Source organism: Chaetodon auriga, chromosome 9 (genome assembly GCF_051107435.1).
Source record: "Chaetodon auriga isolate fChaAug3 chromosome 9, fChaAug3.hap1, whole genome shotgun sequence".
Lineage (NCBI taxonomy): Eukaryota > Metazoa > Chordata > Actinopteri > Chaetodontiformes > Chaetodontidae > Chaetodon > Chaetodon auriga.
This window is the reverse complement of record NC_135082.1, coordinates 15097519-15118360: the sequence shown is the minus strand read 5'-3', so window position 1 is coordinate 15118360 and position 20842 is coordinate 15097519. Positions and strand designations below refer to the sequence as shown.

At 43.1% G+C, this 20842-nt stretch overlaps 2 protein-coding genes across 14 annotated transcripts in view; both read right to left on the bottom strand.

The window, feature by feature from the left end:
* Positions 1–20842, bottom strand: part of LOC143325917 (protocadherin gamma-C5-like) — a 280430-nt gene that overhangs the window by 218243 nt on the left and 41345 nt on the right. The window contains exon 1 of one of the 13 annotated variants that reach the window (XM_076739331.1): positions 17092–20145. The exons of 7 other annotated variants lie outside the window; for them this stretch is intronic. In XM_076739331.1, coding sequence (XP_076595446.1) covers positions 17092–19473 — 2382 coding nt within the window. In that variant the 5' untranslated portion in view covers positions 19474–20145. Of the gene's footprint in view, positions 1–4725; positions 8121–8746; positions 13145–13173; positions 15771–17091; positions 20146–20842 lie in introns of those variants that run through there. 5 more of the 13 variants (XM_076739321.1, XM_076739322.1, XM_076739338.1 and 2 more) reach the window with 5 other exon arrangements.
* LOC143325941 (protocadherin gamma-A4-like) overlaps positions 1–20842 on the bottom strand; it is a 75434-nt gene that overhangs the window by 43444 nt on the left and 11148 nt on the right. The gene's annotated exons all lie outside the window — the stretch shown is intronic.

Below are 20842 nucleotides of genomic sequence, written 5' to 3'. Positions count from 1 at the left end.
ACCACAGAGGTAAACTCTCTCTGAAAATGCATCAGCAAATCAAACGGAGTTCAGCACCAAGGACAGAGAGACAAGGAACGGAAAAGACAAGCTTTCCCTCACTGGAACACAAAAAGAGTAATCCCGTTGAGTCTAAGAGGGTATAACAACAACAACAACAACAACAACAACAACAACAACAACAACAACAACAACTAAAATAAAATCCAAAGTATTGACAGTATAAACACACTGGACACGGGTGCGCAAGCGCTTTATAAGTGTGTGGATGCCTGACTGCGTGGCGGGGGGATGGACGTCAAATTAGTCGATGGAATTTGCGTTGAGAGCAGTTCAGGATCAATACGCACATCATGGTTTGAAAAAAAAAAAAAAATAGTAATCCAAATATGAATTTAGTGATACCAGCACTGTAACTTATGAGGAGAAAATAGATCATAAACGACTGTATCACGGACAGCTGACGTTTAAACCCTTGATCCGAGATCATGACGTCTTAACAACCCTTAGACCTATCAAAACTGTACTTAACAACCTTAATCACAACACAGAAAACGGTACAACGGAAATGAGTAAAAGCAAAACTCAAGAATGTCTTCTTCAGGATGCTAAACATGAGTTCAGTGAAATGAAATGTATTCCTACCTCTGGGGAACCATCACAATCTCCAAACACGTCAGCAAAGTCAGTCGGATCTTTCCTCAGAGTCTGGTCAGCAGGAAGTGTGTTGTCATTGTAAGATGAAACAAACTTAAAGTCACTGGTTCGAGATCCTGTTGTCAGGTAGGCGTCATAATTGTAAGTGCTGCGTAAAGTTCCTGTGCCGTCAACATCTGCGTAATTTGGAGGGAGATAAGCACTCGGGATGGCGACTGCTCCATCAAACAACAGTCTGGGCTTTCTCCTGCGACAAAACCTCACACCCAGGATGATGATGATGAAGGTCAGAAAAAAGGTGGACACTGACACCAGAGCGATGATCAGATAAGAGGTCAGTTTGGAATTCTTCTCATCATAAGAAATGTCCTTCAGTTCTGGCACCTCAGCCAAGTTATCAGAAATAAGTAAATACATGGAGCACGTGGCAGACAGAGAGGGCTGTCCGTTATCTTTCACTGACACAATCAGGTTCTGTTTCATGCTGTCAGATTCAGAAATGTCCCGCTGTGTCCTGATCTCTCCGCTGTGGACACCGATAGTGAAAAGTCCAGGATCAGTGGATTTCACTATATGATAGGACAGCCAGGCGTTCTGACCGGAGTCCGCGTCCACCGCGATCACTTTGGACACCAGAGAGCCTCCGTGCGCAGCTTTGGGGACCAGCTCGGTCATGAACGAGTTGCCCTCCGGGGCGGGGTACAGGATCTGAGGACAGTTGTCATTCACATCCGATATGAACACACTGACGGTCACGTTGCTGCTCAGAGGAGGAGAACCGTTGTCTCTGGCCATCACGTGCACTTTAAAACTCCTCAACTGTTCATAATCAAACGACCTCACAGCGTGGATCACCCCCGTGTCTCCGTTCACAGACACATAGGAGGACACCGGGGCACCGTTCACCTCACCAGCTAACAGAGAATAAATCACTGTGCCGTTCTGTCTCCAGTCGGGGTCTCGAGCAGTAACGGAACATAAAGTGGAGCCAGGTTTGTTATTTTCACTCACATATGCGGTGTACGACTGCTCCTCAAACACAGGTGGGTTGTCGTTGATGTCTGCTACAGACAACTGAACACTTTTAGAGGAGGACAGAGGTGGAGAGCCCTCGTCAGTGGCAGTGATTGTAATGTTGTAATTAGACACGAGTTCGCGGTCCAGTTGTCCTGTGCTCACCAGAGAATAATAGTTTTTAATAGAGGAAACCAACTTAAAAGGGACGTTTTGCTGAATGGAGCAGCGCACCTGTCGGTTGTTCTCAGAGTCTCTGTCCTGCACGTTAATGATGCCCACCTCTGTACCAGGTGGTACGTTTTCAGGTATGGGGTTAGACAGAGATTGCAGGTATATAACTGGGGCGTTGTCATTTATGTCAGTAATTTCAATTATTAACGTTGCATATGAGGCCAAACCCAGACCATCTTTAGCGCTGATCTGCATTTCATATGAAGATTCTTTCTCATAATCAATAGATCCAGACACTCTAACCTCCCCCGATTTAGGGTTGAGAGAAAAAATTTGGTTTTCATCTGAAACATGGTCAAATCCGTAGCTAATTTCACCATTCACTCCCTCGTCTGCATCAGTAGCACTCACTGTGATCACCAGTGTATCCAGAGGAGAGTTTTCAGGCAGACTGGCTTTATACACGGTCTGGCTAAACACTGGTACATTATCATTAGCATCCAAGACAGTAACATGTATGACTACAGTCCCTGACCGCCGAGGTGAGCCACCATCGAATGCGGTAAGCAATAACATCATCTCCTTTTTGTCCTCTCTGTCTAATTCTTTGTCTAAGACTAGTTCACCAGACTTTCGCCCCCCTGCTTTTGTGTTTACGTTTAATTTGAAATGATCATTCTGCTGAAGCGAGTAGCCTTGAACAGCATTTTCTCCGATGTCTCCATCGTGTGCCTCATCCAAGAGAAAACGCGCACCCTTGTCCGCTGATTCCCGAATTTCAAATTTAAGTGACTCCTCTTTGAATTGCGGTGAATTATCATTAATATCTTGAACACGGATACTTATACGGTGCAGTTCCAGTGGATTTTCCAGTACGAGTTCCTGTTTAAAAACACACGATGCCTTTTTCGCACAAAGCCCTTCTCTGTCAATCCTCTCTTGTACGACCAAGTCTCCGGTGCTGAGGTTAATGCCGCAGTACTGCACATTGTTGTCTTCACTATCGATACGAGCCTTGCGAGCTGACAGTCTGCTCACATCAAGTCCCAGATCCTTTGCGATATTTCCAATTACAGATCCACGTTTCATTTCCTCCGGGATAGAGTAGCTCACGTCTCCATAAACGAGGTGGAGGAAAAGAAAAATAAAAGCAAGGCCACAGAGGCGTGCAAATCTGCTGTATCCCATTGTTACTCAGAGAAACACCACAGACTCAGTTAAAATACTTTTCAGAAGTTGGGAATCCTCTCAATACGTCGCGATTCCTTCCAAAAAACAGCAAAAATGTCACATTGCAGTCCTACACGATACGTTTTTTGTCGCCACAACAGCAGAGTCAGGCTTTTAATTCGTCGAGGCAGAAGGGTGGAGAATGACCTGCCTTCTCGTTTACTGGTACACACTGACACCACGAGTATTTGTGTAGGTATAGCAAGGCGATGTAGGATTTTAGACAAGTTAAAAGATAGAGTCTTTCACAAACTTGAATGATAAAAGAGAACACCAAAAAAGGCAAAGTTTAAAGCAGATTGAAAGGTCCAAACAGTTGTTGTCAAAGTCAATGGAAAAAGTGCTAAAGTATATCAAATTTTAAACTGACAGCAGTTGAAAAGCATAAAATCCAACACGAAGAAACTTTCAGGATGAAGTCGCTTCCCCCCCCCCACACCCCCACCCCACCCCACCCCTTTCTGCAACCAGCTCTGGACAATTTTAAGTGCAATTACATGCATTTGAGATACATTAATTTTGTTTTGTACTGTGTTGGTAGTTGTATTATGTCGTCCTGGACACAAATCTATGGTATCTATCAAAGAAAACAAATATATGAGTATGAAAATAGCAATTCATTAGCATGCGCTATTTTGTCAGATGGTCTGTGAAAGACTGCATGTCATGGTAGTGTGAACGAGGACGCATTTTTACAGGGCCATCTTAAGAAGGCGAGATTCTGCAAGGAAAAGACAATGATCGAAAAGGCTCGTTCCTTTTTTTTTTTCTCATTTATCCACATAACTTTAACACAGCAGCTTATTTTCCGTGAACACTGACAAACGTCTAATAAGTTTCGATCAGGAAGAGACTCCCACGATGATATCAGATTAGAGCATCAACATATTCAGATGTAAACACTAAAGCAAGCACAATTTGAAAAAAAAAAAAAAAATAGAAAAATCTCTTCAAAATCAATTTTACTGAGACAAAATTCACCAACGGGGGAAAGCGACAACAGCATAAACCACAGAAGTAAACAATTTCTGAAAATGCAATAGCGAATCAAACGAAGTTCAGGACCAAGGACAGAGAAAGAAGGGACGGAAAGGACAAGTTCCCTTATTGGAACATAAAAAGAGCAATCCTGTGGAGTTGAATAGGGTATAGCAACAACAACAACAACAACAACAACAACAACAACAACAACAACAACAACAACAACATAAAGATAAGAAAGTCCCAAGTATTGACAAAATAAACACATTGGACACGAGTGCGCATGCTTCATCGGTGTGTGGATGTGTGCGGCGTGGCGGATGGATGAATGTTAAGTTGGCCTACGAAATTTGGAAATTTGAGAGCAGATTGGATTAAAAACGCACATCATGGATTGAAAAAAACAATACAAATATGAATGCAGTGATACCAGAACTGTGACTGTTTAGGAGAAAATGGATCACTAACGACTGTATCACCGACAGGTGAAGCCTAAACTCTTGATCGAGATTATGACGTCTTAACAACCCTTAGACTTATTAAAACTGTATTAAACCACCTCCATGACAACACAAAAAACGACACAACTGAAATGAATTAAAGGAAAAATCAAGAATGGCTTCTTCGGGATGTTAAACATGAGATCGGTGAAATTAAACTGGATCCTACCTCTGGAGAACCATCACAGTCTCCAAATACATCAGCAAAGTCTGTTGGACTTTTCGTCAGAGTCTGGTCAGCAGGCAGCGTGTTGTCATTGTAAGAGGAAACAAACTTAAAGTCACTGGTTCGAGATCCTGTTGTCAGGTAGGCGTCATAATTGTAAGTGCTGCGTAAAGTTCCTGTGCCGTCAACATCTGCGTAATTTGGAGGGAGATACGCGCTCGGGATGGCGACTGCTCCATCAAACAACAGTCTGGGCTTTCTCCTGCGACAAAACCTCACACCCAAGATGATGATGATGAAGGTCAAAAAAAAGGTGGACACTGACACCAGAGCGATGATCAGATAAGAGGTCAGTTTGGAATTCTTCTCATCATAAGAAATGTCCTTCAGTTCTGGCACCTCAGCCAAGTTATCAGAAATAAGTAAATACATGGAGCACGTGGCAGACAGAGAGGGCTGTCCGTTATCTTTCACTGACACAATCAGGTTCTGTTTCATGCTGTCAGATTCAGAAATGTCCCGCTGTGTCCTGATCTCTCCGCTGTGGACACCGATAGTGAAAAGTCCAGGATCAGTGGATTTCACTATATGATAGGACAGCCAGGCGTTCTGGCCGGAGTCCGCGTCCACCGCGATCACTTTGGACACCAGAGAGCCTCCGTGTGCAGCTTTGGGGACCAGCTCGGTCATGAACGAGTTGCCCTCCGGGGCGGGGTACAGGATCTGAGGACAGTTGTCATTCACATCCGATATGAACACACTGACGGTCACGTTGCTGCTCAGAGGAGGAGAACCGTTGTCTCTGGCCATCACGTGCACTTTAAAACTCCTCAACTGTTCATAATCAAACGACCTCACAGCGTGGATCACCCCCGTGTCTCCGTTCACAGACACATAGGAGGACACCGGGGCACCGTTCACCTCACCAGCTAACAGAGAATAAATCACTGTGCCGTTCTGTCTCCAGTCGGGGTCTCGAGCAGTAACGGAACATAAAGTGGAGCCAGGTTTGTTATTTTCACTCACATATGCGCTGTACGACTGCTCCTCAAACACAGGTGGGTTGTCGTTGATGTCTGCTACAGATAACTGAACACTTTTAGAGGAGGACAGAGGTGGAGAGCCCTCGTCAGTGGCAGTGATTGTAATGTTGTAATCAGACACGAGTTCGCGATCCAGTTGTCCTGTGCTCACCAGAGAATAATAGTTTTTGATAGAGGGAACCAACTTAAAAGGGACGTTTTGCTGAATGGAGCAGCGCACCTGTCGGTTATTCTCGGAATCTCTATCCTGCACGTTAATGATGCCCACCTCTGTACCAGGTGACACGTTCTCAGGTATTGGGTTCGACAGAGATTTGAGGTTTATAACTGGGGCGTTGTCATTTGTGTCTGTAATTTCAATTATTAACGTTGCATATGAGGCCAAACCCAGACCATCTTTAGCGCTGATCTGCATTTCATATGAAGATTCTTTCTCATAATCAATAGATCCAGAAACTTTAACTTCTCCTGTTTTGGGGTTGAGAGAAAAAATTTGGTTTTCATCTGAAACATGGTCAAATCCGTAGCTAATTTCACCATTCACTCCCTCGTCCGCATCAGTAGCACTCACTGTGATCACCAGTTTATCCAGAGGAGAATTTTCAGGCAGACTGGCTTTATACACGTTCTGGCTAAACACTGGTACATTATCATTAGCATCCAGGACAGTAACGTGTATGACTACAGTCCCTGACCGCCGAGGTGAGCCACCATCGAATGCGGTAAGCAATAACGTCATCTCCTTTTTGTCCTCTCTGTCTAATTCTTTGTCTAAGACTAGTTCACCATACTTTCGTCCCCCTGCTTTTGTGTTTACGTTTAATTTGAAATGATCATTCTGCTGAAGCGAGTAGCCTTGAACAGCATTTTCTCCGATGTCTCCATCGTGTGCCTCATCCAAGAGAAAACGCGCACCCTTTACCGCTGATTCGCGAATTTCAATTTTTAGTGATTCCTCTTTGAACTGCGGTGAATTATCATTAATGTCTTGAACACGGATACTTATACGGTGCAGTTCTAGAGGATTCTCCACTACGAGTTCCTGTTTAACAACACACGATGCCTTCTTCGCACAAAGCCCTTCTCTGTCAATCCTCTCTTGCACAATCAAGTCTCCGGTGCTGAGGTTAATGCCGCAGTACTGCACGTTGTTGTCTTCACCATCGATACGAGCCTTGCGAGCTGACAGTCTGCCCACATCAAGTCCCAGATCCTTTGCGATATTTCCAATTACAGATCCACGTTTCATTTCCTCCTGGATGGAGTAGCTCACGTCTCCATTGACGAGGTGGAGGACAAGAAACATAAAAGCAAGGCCACAGAGGCGTGCAAATCTGCTGTATCCCATTGTCCTTAAGAGAAACACCACAGACCTACTAAATAATACTATTCAGAAATTATGATTCCTTCCAAAACGTCGTGATTTCTTCCAAAAAACAAACAACAACAACAAAAAAAGTCACATTGTCGTCCTACACGATGCGTATTCGTGGCTACAACAGCAGACAGGCTTTTAATTCGTCGAGGCAGAAGGGTGGAGAATGACCTGCCTTCTCGTTTACTGGTACACACTGACACCACGAGTATTTGTGTAGGTATAGCAAGGCGATGTAGGATTTTAGACAAAATAAAAGATAGAGTCTATCAGAAACCTGAATGACAAAAAAAACTGAACCCCAAAAAAGCCAAACTTTAAAGCAGGTATAAAGGGTCCTGAAGTTGTTGCCAAAGTCAATGACGAAGTGAAGGCAATTGAAAAGCATCAAACCCAACAGAAAAAAGTTTTTCTTTTTTTTCCTTCTCAACCAGCTCTGGAAAAAGTTAGCTGCAACATGCCTTTGATATGTATTAATTTTGTTTGGTACTGTGTTGGTTGTTGCATCATTTCCTCCTGGACAATAATATATGGTATCTATCAAAGAAAACAAATAAATGAATATGCAAACACAAATTCACTAGCATGTGCTTGTCAAACGGTCTGTGAAAGACTGCATGTCATAGTAGTAGTATAAACGAGTAGGCATTTTTCACTGATACACATATTAATTATTTACATATACAGGGCAATCTTAAGAAAGCCAGACACCACTAGGAAAACAGAATTATCACAGAGATTCGGTTCTTCATTTATCCATACTGCTTTTACACCGCGGCTTCTTTTCCGTTAAAACTGACAAACTTCTAACGAGTGTCGATCAGGAAGACACACCCACAATGACATCAGACTACAGCGACAGCATATTCATATGCAAATACTGACGAAAGTAAAACAAATATTTTGGACAAATCTGTATTAAGTCAAATTTACTGACACAAATTTCACCAACGGGGTAAAATGACAACAGCATAAACCACAGAGGTAAACTCTCTCTGAAAATGCATCAGCAAATCAAACGGAGTTCAGCACCAAGGACAGAGAGACAAGGAATGGAAAGGACAAGCTTTCCCTCACTGGAACACAAAAAGAGTAATCCTGTGGAGTCTAAGAAGGTACTACTACTACAACAACAACAACAACAACAACAACAACAACAACAACAACAACAACAAATAAAATGAAATCCAAAGAATTGACAGTATAAATATATTGGACACGGGCGCGCAAGCGCTTTATATGTGTGTGGATACCTGTCTGCGTGGCGGGGGGATGGACGTCAAGTTAGTCTATGAAATTTGCGTTGAGAGCAGTTCAGGATCAATACGCACATCATGGTTAGAAAAAAATAATAATAATCCAAATATGAATTTAGTGAAACCAGCACTGTAACTTATAAGGAGAAAATGTATCACGAACAGCTAACGTTTAAACCCTTGATCCGAGATCATGACGTCTTGACAACCCTTAGACCTATCAAAACTGTACTTAACAACCTCCATCACAACACAGATAACGATACAACGGAAATGAGTCAAAGCAAAACTCAAGAATGTCTTCTTCAGGATGCTAAACATGAGTTCAGTAAAATGAAATGTATTCCTACCTCTGGGGAACCATCACAATCTCCAAACACATCAGCAAAGTCAGTCGGATCTTTCCTCAGAGTCTGGTCAGCAGGCAGTGTGTTGTCATTGTAAGATGAAACAAACTTAAAGTCACTGGTTCGAGATCCTGTTGTCAGGTAGGCGTCATAATTGTAAGTGCTGCGTAAAGTTCCTGTGCCGTCAACGTCTGCGTAATTTGGAGGGAGATACGCGCTCGGGATGGCGACTGCTCCATCAAACAACAGTCTGGGCTTTCTCCTGCGACAAAACCTCACACCCAGGATGATGATGATGAAGGTCAGAAAAAAGGTGGACACTGACACCAGAGCGATGATCAGATAAGAGGTCAGTTTGGAATTCTTCTCATCATAAGAAATGTCCTTCAGTTCTGGCACCTCAGCCAAGTTATCAGAAATAAGTAAATACATGGAGCACGTGGCAGACAGAGAGGGCTGTCCGTTATCTTTCACTGACACAATCAGGTTCTGTTTCATGCTGTCAGATTCTGAAATGTCCCGCTGTGTCCTGATCTCTCCGCTGTGGACACCGATAGTGAAAAGTCCAGGATCAGTGGATTTCACTATATGATAGGACAGCCAGGCGTTCTGGCCGGAGTCCGCGTCCACCGCGATCACTTTGGACACCAGAGAGCCTCCGTGTGCAGCTTTGGGGACCAGCTCGGTCATGAACGAGTTGCCCTCCGGGGCGGGGTACAGGATCTGAGGACAGTTGTCATTCACATCCGATATGAACACACTGACGGTCACGTTGCTGCTCAGAGGAGGAGAACCGTTGTCTCTGGCCACCACGTGCACTTTAAAACTCCTCAACTGTTCATAATCAAAAGACCTCACAGCGTGGATCACCCCCGTGTCTCCGTTCACAGACACATAGGAGGACACCGGGGCACCGTTCACCTCACCAGCTGACAGAGAATAAATCACTGTGCCGTTCTGTCTCCAGTCGGGGTCTCGAGCAGTAACGGAACATAAAGTGGAGCCAGGTTTGTTATTTTCACTCACATATGCGCTGTACGACTGCTCCTCAAACACAGGTGGGTTGTCGTTGATGTCTGCTACAGACAACTGAACACTTTTAGAGGAGGACAGAGGTGGAGAGCCCTCGTCAGTGGCAGTGATTGTAATGTTGTAATCAGACACGAGTTCGCGGTCCAGTTGTCCTGTACTCACCAGAGAATAATAGTTTTTAATAGAGGGAACCAACTTAAATGGGACGTTTTGCTGAATGGAGCAGTGCACCTGTCGGTTGTTCTCAGAGTCTCTGTCCTGCACGTTAATGATTCCGACCTCTGTACCAGGTGACACGTTCTCAGGTATGGGAATATTGAGTGATTTTAGATATATCAAAGGGGCGTTGTCATTCACATCAGTGATATCAATAATCACCTTCGCTTCTGAAGAGAGACCATAACCATCTTTGGCTTCAACAAACACTTCATATTTCGGACCCTCTTCATAATCGATGCCTCCTGTCACACTGATTTCTCCGGTTTTCTGGTCGAGTGAAAAAAGGTTTCGTGATTTATCAGAGATCCGGCTGAATTCGTATGTAATCTCTCCGTTGACACCTTCGTCTGCATCTGACGCACTTACAGTCACAACTGGGGTATTCACTGGTGAGTTTTCCGGTAATGTAGCTGTATATACGGCCTCAGTAAACACTGGGGCGTTATCATTAGCATCGAGTACAATGACGTGTATGACTACAGTCCCGGATCTCTGAGGAGAGCCACCATCCACGGCAGTCAGCAATAATTTCATTTCCTGCTGCTCCTCTCGGTCTAACTCTTTGTCTAAAACCAACTCACCATATTTACTGCCAGCCCTTGTCGTCTGAATGCTGAACACAAAGTGGGGGTTTTGTTGCAAAACGTAGTTTTCAACAGAGTTCTTGCCTATATCTGCATCGTGTGCTGCATTTATGCGATATCTTGCGCCTTTGGCAGCTGACTCTCTTATCTCAATCTTAATAATGTCCTTCGGGAATATCGGTGCATTGTCGTTCACGTCCTGCACCTGCAGGGACAAACGGTGTAACTCCAATGGATTCTCTAATAGCAAGTCGAATTTGAGAACACACGAAGGCTTTTCTCCACAATGCTCCTCTCTGTCTATTCTGTCCGCAACGATCAAATCCCCGCTTCGAAGGTTAATCCCGCAATATTGTTTGTCGTTTCCCTCCATGTCAACACGAGCTTTTCGAGCAGACAGTCTGCCCACCTCCAGCCCGAGATCCTTGGCGATATTTCCAATTACAGATCCGCGTTTGAGCTCCTCCTGGACAGAATAGCTCAGGTCTCCGTGTGCGCGGTGCACCACAACAAAGAAAACCACAAAACCGTAGCTTTGAAAAACGGTCGGTATATGCATCATCCTTCGTCAGTGGGCGACAATATAGGTTAAAACACGGTAGTTTCAAGCATTAAAATTAGTTATACGATCAATATATGTGCCGTCCAAGCATTTGTCGTCTTTGTTGAAGGCTATAGAGAACACAGTGGTGGCCAACACGACCAATGGGTGGTGTGCAAAGCGGACTGAACATTTGACTCCGTCGCTGGTCTACAGTGACACCGTGAGTACAAGTGAAAAATAGCAATTTGCTGGGAACTCAATGGCCCGTTCTTTTTTAAAAAATAAAAATATGGTATCAAACCTTGTCATAAAGAAGTCTTATGCGTTGTTGTTGTTGTTGTTGTTGTTGTTGTTGTTGTTGTTTTCACTCTCTTTAAGGAGGATGAGACACTGATTCTCTATATAAGAAAACTTTACAAAAAATGAACCCAATTCGTACTAAACTAAATCGTCTTTAGCATTTCATGGTGATAATAGTAAAACCGAATTCTTCAAATGTTTGTGCTTGACAATGTCTGGCCACACACTGCTTCTGCATTGTTCCACGTTAAATACCGTACATAATATTGGTCACTTAACTACATTCAACAAATTCCACCGTCTATGGCGCTGATCTTGGAGCACCTGTAATGCAGGTAAATACCATTGAGAAAAGCTCCCAAAGAAGTCCGTCTCTCTGTCTCTCCGTATAGATGTTGGAGTCACGCAGCAAAAAGTTTTCAAGAAATTATGCTGCTGAAATTATGGTGTCAACTGGTATATGAAACGTAATAGTTTCAGCCAGTACAATCACGTTAATGGATGACATTCAACCTGTTTCTGAGAATACGGTCAGCCAAGCAGCCATTCTGAAATATTATTAATACTACCACTACTACCTGGAAGAAGAAGAAGAAGAAGAAGAAGAAGAAGAAGAAGACAGCATGAAACGGGACGAAACATGCGCGTTAGTTAAAAGGAAAATAATTTACGCTCAACCACGCCACGTCGGCAAAATTACGTTAATTTCTTTAAATGGAAATTCTACTACTTCTTGTACTGGTACTGACCGTAAACTACTTCTGCAAATAACTTTGAAAAAGAGGGGATTCATAGGAAATTCACGATATGAGAAGCAATCAGAGCGATAAAATTTTACTGACTAACTTGGTAAATATTTTCCATTACACCTGATGTGACTTTTTCCCCCTCTCGAAGGACAAAGAGAAGTACAACGTGAACTAAAACGTGGGACATGTCTGCCTGAATATAAGGGACGATATAATCTGAAAGAGAAAATCGCATACTTCAAATTTTAGATTGAGAAAATGACCGTGAAGCCATGAAAAAGAGCAAGACCGAGAATCAGCACCAAGGACAGAGGCAATAAAAGAGATTCCGCTCAACTCAAGACACAGACGTCAACACACCAGCGCTAATAAACAGGTAAAAACAAGGAGGCAAAGAGAAAATTTGAATTATTACTATCTTATTTTAGATTTAACACAAAAACTTAGTATAAAAAGGACATATATGCATGAGATTTCTACAGTTGAAGTTTGGGGGGGAAAGCTTAGAGAAGAAGGACAAAAATACAATTAAGCACGAAGGACTGAAAAGAACAGCACGAGAAAAGACTGGCAGCAAAAATAAACAATTCCTCATAATTCAACGGAAATACTAAGAAGGCACTCACATATGACAGATGACAGATATGTGGTAAACCATGAAAAATCGAGGCACAGATTAGAGTGAAACCGCTGAGAAAAAATTTGCCTTGAACTCGAGAAAATTATTACTTAATCTGTAGTGATAATGGCGACTAACATGAAAGTCTGTCAAGCTAAACCACTCGCGATAATGCTGAGAGTGGATCTATGTTTAGGAAATTGAAGGGAAAAAAAATTAATAAAGATGCAATCCAAAATGTAGGAAAATTTAAACTTAACTGAATTAACAAAACCAAAGAAACCTGTTGAAACCCTGTCAGGAATGTCAGCTAAAAGCACGTGTTAAATTACTTAAAATAAGCGAAATCAGTGGGCAAAACGACATGTGGGACCTGTTCCTACCTCAGGAGAAGAATCACAACCTCCAAACGCTTCAGCAAAGTCTATTGGATCTTTCCTCAGAGTCTGGTCAGCAGGCAGCGTGTTGTCATTGTAAGATGAAACAAACTTAAAGTCACTGGTTCGAGATCCTGTTGTCAGGTAGGCGTCATAATTGTAAGTGCTGCGTAAAGTTCCTGTGCCGTCAACATCTGCGTAATTAGGAGGGAGATACGCGCTCGGAATGGCGACTGCGCCATCAAACAACAGTCTGGGCTTTCTCCTGCGACAAAACCTCACACCCAGGATGATGATGATGAACGTCAGAAAAAACGTGGACACTGACACCAGAGCGATGATCAGATAAGAGGTCAGTTTGGAATTCTTCTCATCATAAGAAATATCCTTCAGTTCTGGCACCTCAGCCAAGTTATCAGAAATAAGTAAATACATGGAGCACGTGGCAGACAGAGAGGGCTGTCCGTTATCTTTCACTGACACAATCAGGTTCTGTTTCATGCTGTCAGACTCAGAAATGTCCCGCTGTGTCCTGATCTCTCCGCTGTGCACACCGATAGTGAAAAGTCCAGGATCAGTGGATTTCACTATATGATAGGACAGCCAGGCGTTCTGGCCGGAGTCCGCGTCCACCGCGATCACTTTGGACACCAGAGAGCCTCCGTGTGCAGCTTTGGGGACCAGCTCGGTCATGAACGAGTTGCCCTCCGGGGCGGGGTACAGGATCTGAGGACAGTTGTCATTCACATCAGATATGAACACACTGACGGTCACGTTGCTGCTCAGAGGAGGAGAACCGTTGTCTCTGGCCATCACGTGCACTTTAAAACTCCTCAACTGTTCATAATCAAACGACCTCACAGCGTGGATCACCCCCGTGTCTCCGTTCACAGACACATAGGAGGACACCGGGGCACCGTTCACCTCACCTGCTAACAGAGAATAAATCACTGTCCCGTTCTGTCTCCAGTCGGGGTCTCGAGCAGTAACGGAACATAAAGTGGAGCCAGGTTTGTTATTTTCACTCACATATGCGCTGTACGACTGCTCCTCAAACACAGGTGGGTTGTCGTTGATGTCTGCTACAGATAACTGAACACTTTTAGAGGAGGACAGAGGTGGAGAGCCCTCGTCAGTGGCAGTGATTGTAATGTTGTAATCAGACACGAGTTCGCGGTCCAGTTGTCCTGTGCTCACCAGAGAATAATAGTTTTTAATAGAGGGAACCAACTTAAAAGGCACATTTTGCTGAATGGTGCAGTGCACCTGTCGGTTGTTCTCAGAGTCTCTGTCCTGCACGTTAATGATTCCGACCTCTGTACCAGGTGACACGTTCTCAGGTATGGGATTAGTCAGAGATTTCAGGTATATCAAAGGGGCGTTGTCATTCACATCAGTGATATCAATAATCACCTTTGCTTCTGAAGAGAGACCATAACCATCTTTGGCTTCAACAAACACTTCATATTTCGGACCCTCTTCATAATCGATGCCTCCTGTCACACTGATTTCTCCGGTTTTCTCATCAAGTGAAAAAAGCTTTTGTGTTTTATCAGAGATTCGGCTGAATTCGTATGTAATCTCTCCGTTGACACCTTCGTCTGCATCTGACGCACTTACAGTCACAACTGGGGTATCAACTGGTGAGTTTTCCGGTAATGTAGCTGTATATACGGCCTCAGTAAACACTGGGGCGTTATCATTAGCATCGAGTACAATGACGTGTATGACTACAGTCCCGGATCTCTGAGGAGAGCCACCATCCACGGCAGTCAGCAATAATTTCATTTCCTGCTGCTCCTCTCGGTCTAACTCTTTGTCTAAAACCAACTCACCATATTTTCTGCCAGCATTTGTCGTCTGAATGCTGAATACAAAGTGGGGGTTTTGTTGCAGAATGTAGCTTTCAACAGAGTTCTTGCCTATATCAGCATCTTGTGCTGCATTTATGCGATATCTTGCCCCTTTGTCAGCTGACTCTGTAATCTCAATCTTAATAATGTCCTTCGGGAATATCGGTGCATTGTCGTTCACGTCCTGCACCTGCAGGGACAAACGGTGTAACTCCAATGGATTCTCTAATAGCAAGTCGAATTTGAGAACACACGAAGGCTTTTCTCCACAATGCTCCTCTCTGTCTATTCTGTCCGCAACGATCAAATCCCCGCTTCGAAGGTTAATCCCGCAATATTGTTTGTCGTTTCCCTCCATGTCAACACGAGCTTTTCGAGCAGACAGTCTGCCCACCTCCAGCCCGAGATCCTTGGCGATATTTCCAATTACAGATCCACGTTTGAGCTCCTCCTGGACAGAATAGCTCAGGTCTCCGTGTGCGTAGTGCACCACAACAAAGAAAAAGACAAAGCCGCAGCTTTGGAGAACGCTCCGTACACACAGCATCCTCACACAGCACGATACGAATTAAAACACGCTACTTTGGAGCATTAATATGCGATGTTCGATGAAAATATGTGCTGTCCAAGCATTTGTCGTCTGTGTTGAAGGCTATAGAGAACACAGGGGCAGCGGATCCCAATAATGGGTGGTGTGCAAAGCAGCCTGAACGTCTGACGCCTTAGCTGGTCTATACTGACACCGTGAGTAAAAAAGAAATATGACAGTTTTATAGAAGTGTTGCATGTGATGGAAAATAACTCTCACTCATACTTAAAGTTAATCACAATTTGCCTTTCTGTGTTCTAACGCTACAAACTCCTTATAGGGGCAAATCTGCAGACATGTAGTTTGTTTTTTTGTTTTTTGTTTTTTTCTTAATCATAGCTGCATTAAAACGTAGTGTAAAGGCACTTACAACTCTAATGAGGAGCTATCGTTTTATTTTTATTTTTTGAAAGCCTCGTGAGATGCTTCTCTGTGTTATAAAACTTTGTGAAACACGATTGTCTCCTCCTAAATGAATGTACCTACAGCATTTTATAGCTATAGTAGGAAGACAACATTATCTATATTTTGAACAATCTTTTCTATGGATCCTGTTTGTTGGTGTTGTTCGGGAAGACTCAGTTGTCGCTCAGAGATCAGTCTCTCTCTACCAATGCAACAGCTTGCTTCCAGCTTCATCGAACGACCTGTTCAGTTACATCAGAAAATCTCACTCAAGATAAATAAATCAGGAAAATACATAAACAGTACAGCTACAGCATGCCCTGTTAAGATGGTGGCATTTGTTTTTCTCTAAAATACTTTGGGATTAAAACAAAATGGGAATAGCAATACTTCCTGAATAGAATAAAACTAAACAACAAAAGAGGAAATGAATGAACGAGATGCATTTACAAAAGTGAAATGTTATTCACTCTGCACAATATTTCCAATCATTCCATTGTAGTTACTTTTTGTCGCTCGTTTTTCAGCTATTTGCAAAGTATGAAGGTAATATAGAGGCAGAACACTGATGAGAATATGGGATCGAGATATTTTGAAACAAGACAAGTTAAAATTTAAGATGTACTCTAAAACGCTTGCAAAGCGGAATAAATAAACAAACAAAAAAAGAGACAGAGGTAAACTGCTCATTACAACACATAACAAGGGCAACAATTGGGTTCAGCACCAAGGACAGAGACACACAGAGCAAACTGCAGCTTTACCCAAAAGACACAGACAGACTCTCCGATGTGGCATTAATAGACAGACTGCTTTAGAACGAAAGAAAAAAGGAGAAGAAGAAGAAAGATCAAAAGCCTCTTGTCCCATGTCCACATAAGTAGAATATCTCCTTATTATATCTGTATAAAACTAATGACACTGCATGAAGTAACTTTTAAAGTGAAAGGATTGTAAACAGAGTAACTTCAACCATTGTGCATGTTATATTTTCTCAGAATTCCCTTAAAAAAACATGAATGGACAATACAAATTTAAGTTGTAAGCGTAAGGGCTCAATAATTTTGGTAATCCTACCTCTGGAGAAGAATCACAATCTCCAAACGCTTCAGCAAAGTCAGTCGGATCTTTCCTCAGAGTCTGGTCAGCAGGCAGTGTGTTGTCATTGTAAGATGAAACAAACTTAAAGTCACTGGTTCGAGATCCTGTTGTCAGGTAGGCGTCATAATTGTAAGTGCTGCGTAAAGTTCCTGTGCCGTCAACATCTGCGTAATTTGGAGGGAGATACGCGCTCGGGATGGCGACTGCTCCATCAAACAACAGTCTGGGCTTTCTCCTGCGACAAAACCTCACACCCAGGATGATGATGATGAACGTCAGAAAAAACGTGGACACTGACACCAGAGCGATGATCAGATAAGAGGTCAGTTTGGAATTCTTCTCATCATAAGAAATATCCTTCAGTTCTGGCACCTCAGCCAAGTTATCAGAAATAAGTAAATACATGGAGCACGTGGCAGACAGAGAGGGCTGTCCGTTATCTTTCACTGACACAATCAGGTTCTGTTTCATGCTGTCAGATTCAGAAATGTCCCGCTGTGTCCGGATCTCTCCGCTGTGGACACCGATAGTGAAAAGTCCAGGATCAGTGGATTTCACTATATGATAGGACAGCCAGGCGTTCTGACCGGAGTCCGCGTCCACCGCGATCACTTTGGACACCAGAGAGCCTCCGTGTGCAGCTTTGGGGACCAGCTCGGTCATGAACGAGTTGCCCTCCGGGGCGGGGTACAGGATCTGAGGACAGTTGTCATTCACATCCGATATGAACACACTGACGGTCACGTTGCTGCTCAGAGGAGGAGAACCGTTGTCTCTGGCCATCACGTGCACTTTAAAACTCCTCAACTGTTCATAATCAAACGACCTCACAGCGTGGATCACCCCCGTGTCTCCGTTCACAGACACATAGGAGGACACCGGGGCACCGTTCACCTCACCAGCTAACAGAGAATAAATCACTGTGCCGTTCTGTCTCCAGTCGGGGTCTCGAGCAGTAACGGAACATAAAGTGGAGCCAGGTTTGTTATTTTCACTCACATATGCGCTGTACGACTGCTCCTCAAACACAGGTGGGTTGTCGTTGATGTCTGCTACAGATAACTGAACACTTTTAGAGGAGGACAGAGGTGGAGAGCCCTCGTCAGTGGCGGTGATTGTAATGTTGTAATCAGACACTAGTTCACGGTCCAGTTGTCCTATGCTCACCAGAGAATAATAGTTTTTAATAGAAGGAACCAACTTAAAAGGCACATTTTGCTGAATGGAGCAGCGCACCTGTCTGTTGTTCTCAGAGTCTCTGTCCTGCACGTTAATGATGCCCACCTCTGTACCAGGTGACACGTTCTCAGGTATGGGATTGGTCACTGATTTCAGATATATAATCGGGGCGTTGTCATTTATATCAGTCACATCTATGATGACTTTGGCATAAGAGGTTAAACCTAAACCATCTTTTGCTGTTACTCGCAGTTCAAACGATGACGCCGTTTCGAAATCAATCATGGTCGTCAATTTTATATCACCTGTCTTGTGATCAATTGCGAACATTGACTTTATATCTTCTGAAATGTGTCCAAAATCGTATGTAACGTCTCCATTCAGTCCCTCGTCTGCATCAGTTGCGCTCACTGTCAGCACGAGAGTACCTAGTGGAGAGTTTTCAGGAACACTAGCCTTATAAACGGCCTGGCTGAACACTGGGACATTATCATTAGCATCCAGTACAGTGATGTGAATTACTACGGTACCTGACCTTTGAGGAGAACCACCATCCAGAGCTGTAAGAAGCAGACTGACTTCCTTTAAATTTTCTCGGTCAAGCTCTTTGTTCAGGACAAGTTCGACTGAATTTGTTCCAACGCCCAGAATAAAATTCTCATTCTTTTGGAGGTTGTACGTCTGGACTGAATATTTGCCAATATCCGCATCATGTGCTTCTTCTATTGGAAAACGAGCACCTTTGGCGGCGGATTCACGAATATCTATGTGGATCAATTCTTTGTTAAACTGTGGAGAGTTATCATTTACATCCTGGACATGGAGACTAATTCGATGTAATTCCAATGGATTCTCTAACATGAGCTCTTGTTTTAACACGCAGGATGCTTTGTCTCCACACAGGCCCTCTCTGTCAATCCTGTCGGCAACAATCAGATCCCCGTTACGGACGTTTATCTCACAATAACGTTTGTCGCTCCCATCGGTATCAATGCGGGCCTTCCGAGCAGATAGTCTGCTTGTTTCAAGACCCAAGTCCTTGGCGATATTTCCAATCACGGATCCGCGTTTCATCTCCTCCGGAAAAGAATAGCTAACATCCCCATTGGCAAAGCGCAAAGAAAAGAGCAGCAAAGCAACGACACAGCTTTGTAATGCGAGTCCAGTGGTGGCCATCATGACGTCGATATGAAACAGCAATCGTGTCCTAGTCCGTGTCCACGTGCAAAGCCAAAATACAAAGGATTTAAACTAAAAATCTCCACAACCCAACACCAAGCCTCTGCCTCTGCTAGACCAACTGCAGCACCTTCAGTCACATTCAGCGTCGACAACAGTGGGTGGATTTCGACACACCATCTATTACAGCTGGTGCACAGCGACATCGTGAGTCTCGTCTAGAAACTGCATATTTCCACCACAGCAGAAAATCTGCACAAGCCGTGCAATTATGTAAACAGCATATGTGGTGAACACATTCATTTACAGTGGGAATGATAATGAAATGTCTTGAGACATGTTCGGAGGATCATACATAGATTAAAGGGCACATCTAAAACAAGAGCATTATTTCACCAGGGCACCTCATATTGAGCACTTCTTTTTTGTTGGGGAACTAATACACTCATATTTGTCTGAAGATGTGTATCAACCTCTTAAAATAAAGTATTGATGGAGCATAATGTTTCGTGAATTCATCTTTGTGGTTAAATGCTTCTTGAAATGGTGTGACATGCATTCAGAAAAACTGCTTTGGCCATAAAATATAGTGTCTGTAAACAAACCAGGCAAAACACCAGCCTGTGGTAAATCCTCTAAAGTACTTAAATCGTTAAAGTATCTGCTAAATTAATCAACTGGATATTGTAAAGCCAAAAGAAAAACTATTTCCGAACTAACATTTGATTGCGATGGAGAGAGAAACAACAAGGAAAATTATATGACTTATGAAGGACTCAAAAAGAACAAAGTGTGACTAAACTGCAGGATTAGAATTACTTTGCACAACACCATTAAATTATTGCACATGGTACTCTGTATTTACAAACTGCACAGGAAACAGCTCCACTTCACTGTAAATTCCACCAATATTGGAGACACATTCATAACCATTCAAACAGCAGAAAGCGAATCAGCTTATACATAAACAGGAAAAGGGTAGTAAATTATACGGGAGTGTAAATATGATGATGATGATGATGATGATGATGATGATGATGTTAAAAATACATAAATCATCAAGGATTTTTACTTGAGGTGAGTCTTAAAATCTCAGTAGCATGCAGTTGTACAGGAAAAGTTGAAGGAAGAAAATACAAAATACAAATGATGAACAACCCAGACTCCTAAAAATGTCAGCCATGAATTGATACACAAGCTATGCGTTGTTTCTTCTGAACAACAAGAAAGAATCAATCTGAACAATCTGACCCAAAACAACAAGAACAAATACACTTTTAAACTTTCCCTCTACAGTTCAATTCGAGTGCAAAAGCAAGGCAACTCTCAGCAATTGAAACATTTTCAGATGTTAAACCTGTACGTTAAG